General features: G+C 39.4%; 1 protein-coding gene across 1 annotated transcript in view; it reads left to right on the forward strand.

Annotated features, from left to right (window-relative positions):
* The first annotated feature begins 1,757 nt into the window (after positions 1–1,757).
* The window catches only part of Cfap95 (cilia and flagella associated protein 95), a 58,596-nt gene continuing 45,139 nt past the window's right edge, over positions 1,758–15,214 (forward strand). The window contains exon 1 of the mRNA XM_070035455.1: positions 1,758–1,973. Coding sequence (XP_069891556.1) covers positions 1,834–1,973 — 140 coding nt within the window. The 5' untranslated portion in view covers positions 1,758–1,833. The remainder of the gene's footprint in view (positions 1,974–15,214) is intronic.

Raw genomic sequence — 15,214 nt, forward strand, 5'->3', positions numbered from 1 at the left:
ATACCATAAACGTTTTAATTTTTAAAAACTTCTTTGTAATTTTAAAGGTGATGTACAGAGGGATTACAGTTACATAAGTCAGGTGATACCTGAGCATATTTCTTTTTGAACAGTATCACCCCTTCCCTCGGCTTTCTCAGAATGTTTTCCTCCTGATTCATGGGGTGCTATCTATACATGCCCATACTGGAGGTAAGGACAGATCTCAAAGGATTTCCCTCTGCACCTGTCCTGTCCCAAGCAACTAGAACCAAGATTATGCATCCTTCATCTCTTAAGCAACCAGAGAAGGGGGGGTTGTCAACAAAGTGGACGGAGTCAGTTGTACAATTAATTTTCAACGTCTGGTGTGTATCACTGCTACGTTTGTTCACCCTTTGTCCCATCATTTCTTTCCCCCATTACCCTCCCCAAAACAGATAGAAGGTACAGAAAACAAAGACAGTGACGGAGGAGATAAAACATTGGTAAACAGAATAACAAAAAGCATTCTTGCTTCCATTTCTTGGAGTTCATTTTGATAAATATAATTTTATATGATCGTATGCACATAGCCATTGAGCCTTTGTGATCCTCTCTGAAGGAGAGTTGAGGGTCCTTTTTATCATATCTACAGGCCTATATAATTTATCATGTCCAAGTGGTATTTTTTAATTTTTTATTGTGAAACTACTATACAGAGGGGTTACAAGTACATGGGCAAGATAATGAGTACATTTCTTATCAAGCATTGTAGCCTCCTCATTTGTTTCCCCTTCCCATCCCTTCCCATCCTCCCCCCAACCCCCACCAAAGTGGTAAAGTTCGTTTTCAACATAATGACTTGTACGTCTCATTGTTGCAATGGGTCCACCTGTATCCACGTCTTTCCTTTTCCTTACAAATGATACAAAATCATTCTTTTTGATGGAAGCGTAGATTCCATTTTGTATATATACCACATTTTCTTGATCCATTTGTCAAGAGCATGAACTTCTGAAATCTCCCTCTCACGTAGAACATGTAACACAATATTATGGTAAATTTGTATTATTGTAAAAGGTGAGAGGGATGCACGGGTGAGATCTTGGCAGGTCCCCGGTTGCTGGGATCTAGAGGAGTCTTTCATGGACGTAGAGGCCCTGATATTCATTGTCCACCTCTCTCCAAACTTGAATCCCCCTCCTCTGCTTTCAGAGGAAAAATAGGTGCTACTCAGAAAGACTGAGGGAAAAGCTGTTGTTGGAACCAGACTTTCTGATCTTCAAACTTTTTTAAAATGATTTCTTGAATAATCCTATTCCTCCCTGACAGCTTAAACAAAACAAAACAAAACAATTGTACAGAAACGACATAATGCAGTATTTGAAAGGGGCTCTCTTACTCCCTGTTAAAGAAATACGCAGAGGAATGGTTCCAACTAATGACAGATAGTAAAAAAAAAAAAAAAAAAAAAAAAAAAAAAATAACTTCTTCAACGACAGCCTCAATACAGCAGCTTGGGGCTCAGGTTCTGTTAGCCCTTAACTGACCCCTCTGTCTCCCCTATGTCTTCTCAGTCACTCCTAAAATAAGGCTGGCAGATCGGCGAAACATTTCCCAGCCTGCAATCTCCCTCCCAACATCTGAACGTTGCAGTTTCCCATTCATAACTATGAAGACCAGGGAATCAGAACTGTAAGATGGGAAGGAACTTCCCCTCACTGACTCCGCCCACTACGTTGACAAACACCTCCCGCCCCCTTCCCTGGTTGCTTAGGAGACGAGAGACGCATAATCTTAGTCCTAGTTGGTTGGAGCAGAACAGGTGCAGAGGGAAATCCTTTGAGGTCTGTCCTCACCTCCAGTGTGGGTATGGAGAGTACAGATAACTCCCCATGGAGGAAACAACGCTGGTATGAGATGGGACCCACGGACTTGCTGGAGCGGAAGGGCTCTCTGACCCTCCGCTCCCAAAACAAGAAGTACTCCAAGCCTGTGTTGGTGCATTCCTGGTGAGCTGCCTGTTCTGAGTTCTTCTTGGGGGGTGGGGGGGGGGGGAAGGGAGGGAGGGAGAAATAATGAGATGGGACAAACAAGGGAAGGACAAAGAGGAGAGGGAAGAGAGTGGAGTGGAGAGGGGAGCAGGCACAGAAGAGAATGAGAAAAGGGTGGAGAAGAGAAAGAAGGAAAAAGTATAAAGAGGAGAGAAAGAAAAAAAGAAGATGACAGTAGAGAAAGAAAAATGAAACAGGTGACATTAAATAAGATGTATTGTACTCTCAGACATGTTGAGCACCCTCTGTACAACTGCTTAAGGATCCTTTTTTAAAAAGGGGGAAAAAAGTGAAATGGGAGAAGAGGGAGCAAAGAAAGCAACTACCCACGGAGCCATGCACAGGTTCAGAGTAACCGCTGGGCAGCCAGGAGGGGCTGCTCCCCAGCATGAGACCCTACATCGCCACACATTGGCTTGCAAGTCACCTTACTGAAACAAGTAGTTCCTCTTTAAACAGTAGATTCTGTTAGAAGGCCCAGGCCATGGACTGGTTGAGAGGACCAGCCTCCAGGGCTGCAATTTCTTAGACTGTGGGTGTGTATGGGGGGGAGGGAGGTGGAGGAGAGAAATAGGAGGAGTGACTTGGTCGCGATCTCTAAAAACCACCAAAGCAATTATTGGGTGTTCTTAGCCAGAACTCCTACAGACATATTTTTGATGTAACGTCTGCTTACACGTCTTCTTTTTTAATTAGTTGATTGTATTTAAAAGCAGTAGATTCACATAAAACACACTCAGAAGGCTGAAAGGCCTGATGCTATAGAAACAAAGACTACACAAGGGCTGTACGCAAGGACGATGTAAGAGTACTGCTCCCTCCTGAAGATGGAATTTATCTCCCTGCCTCCTGCGAAGAACTTCACTTCTATGCCTCTGGCCTGACTCCAGGAAGCACTTGTCTACTTTCCGTGTTTAAGAGTTGTACTTAGAGGCTGGGTGCTGGTAGCTACTTAGGAGGCTGAGATCTGAGGATCACAGTTAGAAGCCTGCCTGGACAGGAACATCTGTGAGGTTCTTATCTCCAATTAACCACCAGAAAGCTAAATGTGGAGTAATGGTTCCAGTGATAGAGTGGTAGCCATGAGCAACAAATAGCTAATGGACAGGACCGAGGCCATGAATTCAAGCCCCAGTACTGGAAGACAAGAATTGTGTTTAAGATTCACCTAGAGATTCTTTGCTACTAGAGTACTGTGTATGACACCTATGGCTTCTCTCTTGCAAACATCCTAAAGCCTGCCCATTTCCTGCTTTCTTACAAGCTGACTTCCCTACCTGTATTTCTCATCTCAAACACTGACTCTCAGTCTGCATAGCATGAAAAATTATGTACATTTGGAACCAAAAGCAACACTGTGGAATAGATACTTACATCACCCGTTTCACCCTTATATGGGAATTCCCATATGACTTTCAAGAAAAAAAAAACACAGCTCTTCTGATTTCTGTTTATCCATAAGGATTTGGGTCATGATAGACATCAATATTGGAAGTTAGTGCTAAAGGGAAAACTTTAGCAAAGGGGTAGTGTTTCTGCTCTCTTCTGCAATATCATTGCTTCCAAAGTTGCCTTGTGAAGAACATAGACCTACACAAGAAAATCTACCAGAAGAACATAAATGTAGAATAAAGTAAGGGATCTGATGAGGAGAAAAAGGGTAGTGGAATACTGTGTCTTGGCCCAGCACCTGTTGAAAATACAGAGGGCTCTTCTACTATTGGTTGTAGAAGGGAGATTTGGAAGCAAGAAGACAAATTCAACCCAGTGAACATTTATTGTGCTGTGAAGGCACTTTGCTAATGTGTTGGAACACAAAGACAGGAACACAAAAATTATCAATGAGGTAACTTTATAAAGCTTCTATTATCATGCCTGGAACATATAATCTACATTAAAGAACACTATTTAGTTTCACACAATGGTAAAATATTGGGCTCTAGGTTGAATAACACTGCTAGGTAAGAGTCAAGTGACCTGACTCTTCTAGGGTAGTGTGTCTGCCATTGTAAAAAGGGTAGTGTTAGAATTACCATATGATCAATGAACAGTGTGAAGTACAATCTAGCCTGAAGTACAGTGAACACAGGAAAGTTTGTTTATGTGTGTTAAAATATGATCATTGGTCTCAAGAAATGGTAGGCCAGTAAGGAGACTAATGCTGATTAATTTGGTGTCAATTGATTTGTGCAAAATAGAGATGGGTATATGAAAGGATGATGATGATGATGATGATGATGATGATGATGTGTGTGTGTGTGTGTGTGTGTGTGTGTGTATGTGTGTGTGTGTGTGTGGCATGCCAATACTTGGGTGGAACTCGGAAGCTTTCTTGCTCATAGCTGCCCTTCTACTACTTGAACCATACTACAATCCAGAATTTTGCTGGTTAATTGGAAAGACTTTTTTTCCCAGAGTAGTTAGGATTACAGGTATGAACTACTGATGCCTAGCTAATTCCTTTTGTTATTGATAGTTAATTTGATCCATGAATACATATTTGGATGGCCTTTCTATGAGTATTTTGTCAGTTCAATGACCATACCTATATGTACAATCTGTAACTGAGAGAAATTCTGTGTTATTTCTGATTATACAGTATAAACATTTGGATTTTTCCAGTTTCTCATTTGGCATGCAAGAGAAGGTTGTTTTAGCTTTACTGTGTGAATTACCAACAGTAGTGTATGATAGCCAGAATCAAGTGATACTCTCAGAACTGTTGCTAAGGGAGATCTCTGGTCCATATCTGGGACAAGACTTTGCCAATGAGCCGCCTCTTCACTGTGACTAGAGTAGTAACTCTGGAACCATTTTTGCCCTCATTACATCTTGGTGCTTCTGAGTCACAAAGCATCTTTTCTAGAAATCCTCGTTCCCTGCTGCTTCCTGTAGCTTTGTGGACCCCACCACCAGATGTTTTTAGAAATTTGGCTTTGAGATAAAATTATCTCCTAAGATGTCTTCCCACTCAATGGAAAAAGCAGAATAAGAACCAGCATCATTTCCAGTCACCCTGAATACATTTTTCTCATGAAGGCCTAACTCACTTATTCAATTCACTCACTCGATCACTTACTCTTACTTTATGGCAAAACTGACCTCTCATAACAAGTGATAACAATTTAAACAAACAACAACAACCCCAATCATTCAGATCTCCATGGAGATAGTGTCTGCTCTGGTCTCCATGGAGACACTCCATTTTAAGGACTCAGATTAATTATTTTTCTGTATTTGTAATTTCAATTAATTTTCTTTCTTGCCTACACCATAAATTAAACATGGCATTTTATTTCTTCCAACCCACTCTCCTATACCCTAATAGGAGAATAACAGAAAGGAAAGGGAAAAGGGAAAGAAAAATCAAATGGGGTAATTAAGGGTTAAGGGAATCTCATTGTTTTAAAGATTTTTTAAAAAATCATTATGCATGAATAATAAATTAAAGGGGAAACCAGTATTTCAATGGAACCCTTCAGATTTTCCTCTATTGTGCAATCTGAATATGGAGTCTGGATATGTATTTAAGACACTCCATTTTCACTGGAGAGAGATAATCTAGTTTTAAAGCCCCAGGATATTATTAGTGTGCTCAACCAGAAAATAAATGTTTAGTTTGCGATTCCATTCTTCCTATGTTTAATCAATGATTTTCCTGGGTACTTACCTGGATTATTTATAGTCCCTCACATCATCTAGGGCTAAACTATAGTTATGTAGATCTGGTCAGGCAACAATCACATCTCCCTACACCTCCTACATATGCTTAAGAACTAGGATAAAAGGTAGAGATGAACAAAAAGTATGCATTAACCACTTGATGCAGCCTGCCCCTTTGCTGTATTTTATTAGAGCTTTCTTCCTAGCAACTCTCCAAACATTAACATAGACTCAGTCTCAGAAGAGAAAATTTTTATTTTGCTGGTCCTGGGGCTTGAATTCAGGGCCTAGGTGCTGACCCTGAATCTCCTTGTGCTCAAGGCTAGCATTCTACCACCTGAGCCACAGCACCACTTTTGGCTTTTTCAGGGTAGTTTTATTGGAGATAGATGTCTCAGGGACTTTTCTGTCTGGGCTGGCTTTGAACCACCATCCTCTGAAGAAAGTTTATTTTTGTGTACATTAAAAACTCTTTGGGGGGCTGAGAATGTGGCTTAGTGGTAGAGTGCTTGCCTAGCATGCATGAAGCCCTGGGTTTGATTCCTCAGTACTACATAAACAGAAAACGCTGGAAGTGGCACTGTAGCTGAAGTGGTAGAGTGCTAGCCTTAGGCAAAAGAAGCTCAGGGAACAATGCTCAGGCCCTAAGTTCAAGACCCAGGACTGGCAAAAAAAATCTGTTTGGTTGTATAGTTTCCATGCACACACATATAATTTAAACCAGAGAAAGGCAGTTTCTGTTGGGTTTCATGGTCAAGCAAGAAGAACAAGTATGAAGAACAAGCCTTAGAGCAAGGAATAAAGATACAATGAGGACTTTATGAGTGTTTATCAAATACATGAACAGATGAGCTGATAGGAAGAATACAGAGACAAACAACAAGGCACTATGTATTAGAGTCTTATATAATTTAAAAGGGCCTTGAGATAAGACTATAGTGTATTGTAATTATGTACATCTTACCATGGTTAAGTGACACTTAGAAGTCAGAAACATTGAGTTTAAATTTGGGATCTGACAAGGGCTAGATTCATATACTGTAGCTGTAAGAATCAAAGCAGGAGCATGACTGGTAATGCATAGGCTCTTGTAGATTTGCTACTATCATCTGTTCCCTAGGAAGTCTGCTGCTGTGAGAAGAGAGGGTGAGAGCATTTTCCAACATGAACCCCTGAATCACCCTTCAAAGACAAAGACATGATTATTAAGAAAGCTTATGTTTCATTGGACTGATGTAGGATATTCGTTGGTATAGCAAGACCTCTTTGTTTTCGATTCTGTGCTTGTTATTCTATTGTACTTATCCCACGATCTTGGATTACCACTTAAACACAATGTAATCTTTTTAGAAATGAAAAGGTAACAAAAATGAACATTACCCCAAGACATAGTAAAACAAAAAAAAACCCCAAGACATAGTTGGTTTTCACAACCATGATTTGGTGAAGCCCACAGGATAACATGGCACATGACTTTGGAAGAGGCTAACACACGGGCTTCTATTTTGCTGTGGAGAATTGAATGCCAGAGCTAAACTTGTGTTACTCCTTCTTTCAGTGCATGTCAAATCCTCAGGGACTGATGGCAGGTATTAAGGAGACTGGGTTCATGCAGGGACAAGAGATACTTACATTTGAAAGATGTATTTTTATTTCCTAACCCAAAAGTTCCAGACCCATAATATTATGTGGGCATAAATTTAATAGACAACTAAGGATTAAACAGAAAACCAAGGATACAGAAATAGGTTCACTATTCCTGGCAGGTAGCAGAATTCCAAATCTGCAAACAACTCAGATGAATAGATAAAATTTATCTTCTAGAGAGAGTTTTCCTAACTGTTTGACTGCTGGTTACTAGAGATTCAAGCCAATTAAAGGTCATCTCTAACTCTTTGAATTTCAACAGCTTGTTTTAGTTTAAAATAGTCCCTTTCAGAACAATGCCCACTCTTTGCCAGTCTTCCCTCCTCCTCCACATTCTGTATCTCCCCCCCCGCCCAAGCCATCTGTAGGTGCAAAGTACGGAGCAGTGTGACATTTGGCATTGGTGGTACTGGGTGAGCCATGTCCCGGTCTTACGGTTATGTCTGACACGTGTGAGTTCTATTGGTCTTTGAAAGATATAGCTAGGGCTTCTCCTTAGAGGCTCCGTTCCACCTTGGCTCTTGCTGGTCTTGCTGATCTTTGTGTCAGGCTCCCCCTCTCCTCCTGCCCCCTCCCACCGCCGCCACCCAGCCCATCCATGATTTAAGATTAACCCCCATAGACATTTCCACTCCAGAGCCCCATCCCTCAACATGGTGGTCTCTAGATGGCACAAAGATATTCCAGTCACTTTCCTCCAGGTACTCTATAGAGGAGGTGACTGCACACTCTGGTATTCTGGAAGTTTCCTTTAGGTCATCAGAGACAAATCAAAAGCCCCTCTTTCACTTTCTCTAGCGTCCTTTTTTGGTTTTGGATGGGAAATTATACGGCTGCTCCCCCGTAATATTCTTGAGGATGTCTGGCTCTTGTTGTTAGTAGACGCTTAAGGAGTTTAGAACTTTAATTTCACAACAACGTCCTACTTCTGACAAAAATATTCAGGATTGAAAATTTTAATTTTTTTCCAGTTAGAAATGAATCAGCAGTGGTTTAGTTTTCTTTATATTTCAGTTGCAACACTATTAATTCTTCCCAAGAAAAAATGAGGATATGCCTGGTTTATTAGAGCATACATTATTTTTAAACAGGAGGTCATGCAAAGTACAATGATTAATATTGGAAAAATAATAACTTTATACATCCTCCAACAAGTGTGTACTAGAGCCTCCTTTCTTTGGTTAAAAAATGTATCTATCTGCATTGGAACAATAGTCATCTCATAAAATAAAATATTACTGAATGATGGGTTACTGAACTGTCCTTTTTTGCTATTCTGTTACTTCTATATTTGTCCTAAAGAACACACTTTGTTTCCACAGTAAGAATAAAGTAAAATTACTTTAAAAAACAGATACCATTTTCTACAGCTTTGTCCCTGAAGCAAACATTCTCTAAAGGATCAGAATGTAGACACAATAGTTCATCTCTTTCAGTTTGACTCATTTGGAATGGCTTATGAGTCTTTTTAAAGTATCTTTTTAATTGCTAGTTTATGTTGGGTAAAAAGGATGCTATGCATCTTCCTTTGGTTTAACTACCCTTCATTCTTGTCTGTGTTCTATAATGGCAGCGCCTACGCACTGTTATTTTTAATCTAGTTCTACGTTTTTCTTCCTCAATACATGCATGCTATCCACAAATGGTTTTTGAATGAAGTAGTTTTCTTCTGAGAGGGAACACTCTATTTTGTGAGAAAATTCAGACGATGCCGTCTCTTTTTTATTCTGACTACTTTTTGCTTTCTATACTTTGCTCTTTTAGGAAATTTCACCAAATTTTCCCCAAATTTAATTTCCAAACTATATTTTCCCCCAAAATGAATAATTAGAGAATAGTGATACTATGATTTTTATGGGAAGGTTTGCCCAATTTAACTGACATTTATGAAAATAAAACAATTTGGGTGTAAGATGAACCCTTGGAAGATGAATATAGAATAGACATTTCCTTGTGGGCACATGCCAATTTGGGGAAAAAATTGCTGTATCCAGGGGACTGTGTCTCGAACCAACTTCCTATCCATTGGACAATCTCCTAGCTAAATAGTACCCACCACAGCCTTCTCCTCATCAAAATGCTGCTGTAGTCATTCTTAGTCATCAAGCTTCTCTTCTTTTACCTCAATGATGATCTTTTTCTAGAGGGTTAAGGAAGGAGGTAAGAAGAATGTGGGACATAGTGACATCCAGACCCTCAAACTAATGGTTCGCTGCCATTGGTACAATTTTCTGTGTGTGTGCATCAGTATTCTTTGGTTGTAAGGGACAGATACTCAGTTGGTACTAGCCTAAGCAATAGAACACATAAACTCCAATGTTCATGCATGGTTGGCTATCAGATAAGGAAGGCAGAGGTATAACTGGACCTTAGGACCAGAGGAACAAAGGACACGACCGGATCTCACTTCATTTTTCTTTTCGTTTCCTCTTTGTCATGGATTTGCTTTCTGTTAGGACAGACTAGGAGAAATATGGTTGCTGCAATCAAAGTCCATAATTTGTACTTTTATCCCGCAAAGAAAGTTTGTCTTTAAGATATTTTCAGTTCCAAATTAAAAAAAATTATAGGTCAGATCCCTCTATCCCTGTGTGAAGTATCTGCGTGCAGGTGAAATGAAAACAGGGCAGTTCTCCAATGGCCATGAGTAGAAAGAAGAGTGCTGGGCTGGTAATCCAGAGGTAGCTTCCATACTAGAGAAGGAATTCCAAATTCTAAACACTCAGATTCATAGCAAAATTTAGTATATGTCTTAACTAATGCATGGGGAATTTCTTATCTCTGATTTAATTTGACCTTGGCCTCTCCCTCCCCCATTGAAGTGCACCAACTCAGTGTAGGTTAAAAAAGTTGACCACCTGGTGACCTTGCCTATAATCTTAGCTACTCAGGAGGCTGAGATCTAAGGATTGTGGTTCGAAGCTAGCCCAGTGAGGAAAGTCTGTGAAACACTTATCTCCAATTAAATCCAAAAAGCCAGAAATGGCTCTGTGGCTCAAACTGGTAGAGCACTTGAGCACAAAAACTCAGGGACGGTGTACAGGCCCTGAGCTCAAGCCCCAGGACACTTTCTTTCTTTCTTTCTTTCTTTCTTTCTTTCTTTCTTTCTTTCTTTCTTTCTTTCTTTCTTTCTTTCTTTCTTTCTTTCTTTCTTTCTTTCTTTCTTCTTTCTCTCTCTCTCACACACACAATTCACTTTAGATGTAAAGAGTAGAAAAAAGAAATCATATATAAATGAGGCGAGCAAGTTCTTTGTAGTGCTTTGAAAAAGTGAATTATCAGTGAACCTGAATATTGTGTTATTATTTTTGATAGGCACTGTAACATTTTATTGCTCTGTTTCCTTTATTTCATTCTGAAACATAATGCAGTTTTAATTGTCATTAGTCACACTAATGACACTTTGGTTTAACTAAGTTTTGATTCATCAGCAAAGATAATTAATTGACAGGAATATATATGATGTTTCATTGTTACCGTATTAGATCCCTAATCAAATTGTACCTGGTTCAGTTAAATGGAAGACTAAATATAATGTTATTTAGTGATTGCTAAATAAACCTTAGTGCAAATAATTTAGTCCCCTTTTGTTGAAAGTGAGAGGAAGAATATCTTGAAATTAAAAAAATCACAATTTTGTAAACACTGAGAAAAACTTTATACTGGTCATCTAGGAGCTAGAAACATTAACATTATTTTCTTCTCGTCACTGTTTTCTTTTTTCCATTGTTTCCTTTCTAGATAATGCGTGGAGAACTTATTTAATAAAATGCAAATGACACTTTAGTATATTGGCTAAAATATAGATCTCAGCCTCCTGAGGAGCTAGGATTACAGGCAAGGTCACCAGGTGGTCAACTTTTTTAACCCCCCACACTGAGTTTGTGCACTTCAATGGGGGAGGGAGAGGCCAAGGTCAAATTAAATCAGAGATAAGAAATTCCCCATGCATTAGTAAGACATATACTAAAAATATACTAAAGCAAATATATTTAGTATATTTGCTAAAGGTTGTGGATATAGCTCTGTGCTTTCCTAGCATGTGTAGGGTCTCAGTTGGATCTCTGGCAATACACACACACACACACACACACACAGTTAAAATATATTTATTGAGTAATTGTCATGTATGTTAAAGACACTGCTGGGTTAGGTATTCATAGTGACTACCCTCTGTCTTTAGGACATCAGACATTATTGTGAGTCAGCAGGGGAGGGTTACCTGACCAATTACAATGCATTGTGATGCATTCTATAATCAAGGATAGGCCAGGTGTTCTGGAAGAATCCTAGAGAAGCATTGAACTTAGATTTTTGGATCAGATAAATTTTCCTAGAAGAGGTTTGTCTAGGCCCTTAGGATCTTCCAGAGAACTCTAAAGCATGGTATGCTGGTTCTCAATGATAAGAGAATTACCCCATCTCCAAGAGTCTTTGGAAATATCTATTGGGATTTCTTATTTCAGAGTATCTTGTGGTATAGAGTATGTTGCTGCAAGAATTTTGACTCTTAGCCCTTTAGGAGGCCATGGTACCTAACCTTGCAGTTGGCATGGATCTGAAGTCAGTACCTTAAACTTAACTTGTTTTTAAATGGCTGGGACAAGAAGGATGGGTTAGCAAAATCCATAATAAATCCATTCATTCAATTAGAGCAGGTGAATTCCCCTCACTATGGTATAAGGTGAATTCCCCTTACTATGGTATAAGAATCCTCAGCTTTCAGAACCCAGTAGCATCTGCTTGCCCTGTAGGAATACAATCCAATAAATCAATGGGCCACTGTAGACACTCTCCTAGAGGTTAAGATACCATGACATTCTTACAGACTTCAAAGGGCTGTGTACAGTACTAGAGGAGTGGATTGAATGGTAGCTTGCTTGCTTAGCAAGCCTGAGTTCAATTGCCAATACTATGAAACAGTCTGAATATTTGCCTGTTTTTAAAATTGTTATTATAAAGGTGATGGGCACAGGTGTTACTGTTTCCTAAGTCAGCTTTTTTTTGCACTGTGTTACTCCTTGCTTGGTTTTTAAATTGGCTTCCTTCCTTCCTTCCTTCCATCCCTCCTTCCTTCCTTCCTTCCTTCCTTCTCTCTTTCTTTCTTTCTTTCTTTCTTTCCTTTTTTCTTTTTGTCAGTCGTGGCACTGTCCCTCAGCTCTTCAGATCAAGGCCACTTGAGCCACAGTGCCACTTCTGGTTTTCTGGTGGTTTATTGGAGATAAAAGTCTCATGAACTTTCCTGCCTGGACTGGTTCTGAACCACGATCCTCAGATCTCAGCTTCTTGAGTAGCTAGGATTACAGGTGTGAGCCACCAGTGCCCAGCTTGGCATTTTCTCTCTGTGTTAAGCAATCCTTTGACAAATACAAATAATTTGCAAAGGTTGTCTCTGGCTGGGTTTGATTGATGTCAGAGTCAGAGCAGTGAATGTAATGTGTTCAGATTCCACCCCGCCCCTCCCGTCCCTGGAGCTTTGACAAAGATGCTATCCAAGGCATGTCAAAGGTCCTGCTGGACATTCAGGCACACATTGAACCTATTCTCCCACTATCAAACCATCTGGACCTAATACCATTTGAATTTTATCTATTTTGTCCCAGGTCAGACAATCCATCATAATCAATAAGTGCTCCTTATGGCATGCTCAAAGTCATTATTTGGCCATTAATCAGACTGATGTTTATTTAACTGGAAGGGCAGACATCGCTTCCTGCTGTTTATTCCTAGTTTCCTGTCAATGTCCTCCACAGGCCCTTCTGGGTTCAAAGCTTTTCTCTGAAGATAATTTATACTAATGATTGATGTTATTTACATACCATTCGATATGTGTTGAGTGTAGAAAAAGATTTCTCTGTCTTCACCAAGTGACTTTCTTTTGGGGCTTCCAGTTCTGTGGTTTCACGGTAATGATGCACAAATCTCCTATGGCATGAGACACTTGAGAAAACAAAAAATCGCTCTTCATAAGTCTGAAATGTCATTGTTTTTCCCTCCCAAACATAAGATTTTCTTTATTGACACTGAAAATCGATCTCAAAGTCTTCATTTGTCAGTTGGGTAGCTGTGCCACCAAATAACTCTACGTTGGCATACAAATTTTTTGCTCATGAAAGCTTTGAAGAGGATTGTCAAACATTTCTTTACAGTCTCAGCTTCTATTGGTGTTATACTTCTAATGTATTAGAGAATGTAGCTGATTCTCAAGGGTAATTTTTGTAAAGTCTTAGTTAGCAGAGGATTCTAAAACAACAGAAAAGGTATCTTTCTCCTTTCATTTATGCTATATTTACATCAAGAACACAATAGCTGACAGCAGAGCTGTGAGCTACATTAATAATTCTAAAATTTAATGTTAATATATTCTGCCATCTGGAGTTTTAACTCAACATTTTTTAACGCCTCTGTGATCTGCAAAGACAAAAAAATGTGTCTCTTGTCAAGTAACCAGGAGTTAGAACGGGGCTCAGATTCTCATTGTTCTCATGCCAGCTAGTGCTCAGATCAAAACTCCCTCTTCAGTCAGTGAGATGCATCTGGATATTGAGAGTCTTCCCATTAAACAAGTGGATTTATAATTCCCCTGGAGACAAGCTGGTGTTGCAAAAAAACAAGCTTGTCTGTATGCGTGATCACTTCCTTTTGGTGAATGTGATGCGGACTAAGATGACCTCCTTTAAGGGTATAGACACGTTTGAAAGCCTTTGTTTTCAGCAGTTATATTAAACTCGCTCACAAGATGTAGGAATAGGAAATCAATCAATCAAGACAGACTTAATGAGTATTTACAATGTGTCAGACTATGCTAGTCATGGAGATCACAAAGATGAATAATAAAGCACACACACAACACACACACCACACCACACACACACACACACACACACACACACACACACATACACACACACACACACACGCACACATACACACACACACCGCAATCCCTGTAGCTACTAAGGGAAACTCCAGATATTCTCACATAGCCTATAAAACAAAACTAAAGATGACATAGTAATAGAGGGACTGGATGAACTCTACCGTGTCTCGGACTCGTTTGTTTAGTCCTGAATCTTACTTCAGATCTGATTTGCTAAGGACTCAGACATCACGAAGGAAACTGCCTGTCTCAACAGATTTTCTTGATAAGTCATGACTCAAGGTGGAGATGGGTGGAGGGCTTAGATGGTGACTGGAAGCTGTGTACAATTGGATATGCTGGACATTGGTCTAGCGTGGGCCTCCTGTGCTGAACTTTACGATACCTGCTATTGTCTGAGTCTTCTAAATCATCCCAAGCATCATTTTTTCTCTTTTTTTGGCAACACAATCCAGACTTATGTAGTCTGCAGTTTGGATTCTGTTCTATCAGTCCTCTCTCCATTCCTGATTCTCTTCATGGTGTTAAAACAAAGTTACCACAAATTTGAAATTTGAATTGGCTTTTGTTTGAAGTTTTATAACCAGGCAATATCTCTTTCCAGGAAATAGAGTAAGCTCTCCATTAGATAGAGCAGAGAATATTGTCATTATAGGCAAAACGAAGTTGAAAAAAATAGCAGATAGAAAATAAAAATGGATAATCTTTTTATTCCATATATATGAATATATATATATATGTATTAGTCATGTTAGAAGTGACCTTTATGATAGAGTTACAATGAGAGGACTTTTATTATCATTTCATCATCAGGTAGACTGAGTTCTCCTGTGCTTTTGGAAAACTGGCCTGTTGGATTCTATAGAATTAGCATAGTGATTTCATTGTGGTTTCATCTGCTCTGCTAAGGTCTGGTATAGAATACTTTTCTAAAGCAATGGACTCTGAAAAACGGTGTTATTTTGTTACTTTCTCTAACACACAGTAGAGAAAACAACTTTCATCTACT

Source organism: Dipodomys merriami, unplaced genomic scaffold (genome assembly GCF_024711535.1).
Source record: "Dipodomys merriami isolate MVZ:Mamm:240054 unplaced genomic scaffold, mDipMer1.0.p SCAF_26, whole genome shotgun sequence".
NCBI classification, from domain to species: domain Eukaryota; kingdom Metazoa; phylum Chordata; class Mammalia; order Rodentia; family Heteromyidae; genus Dipodomys; species Dipodomys merriami.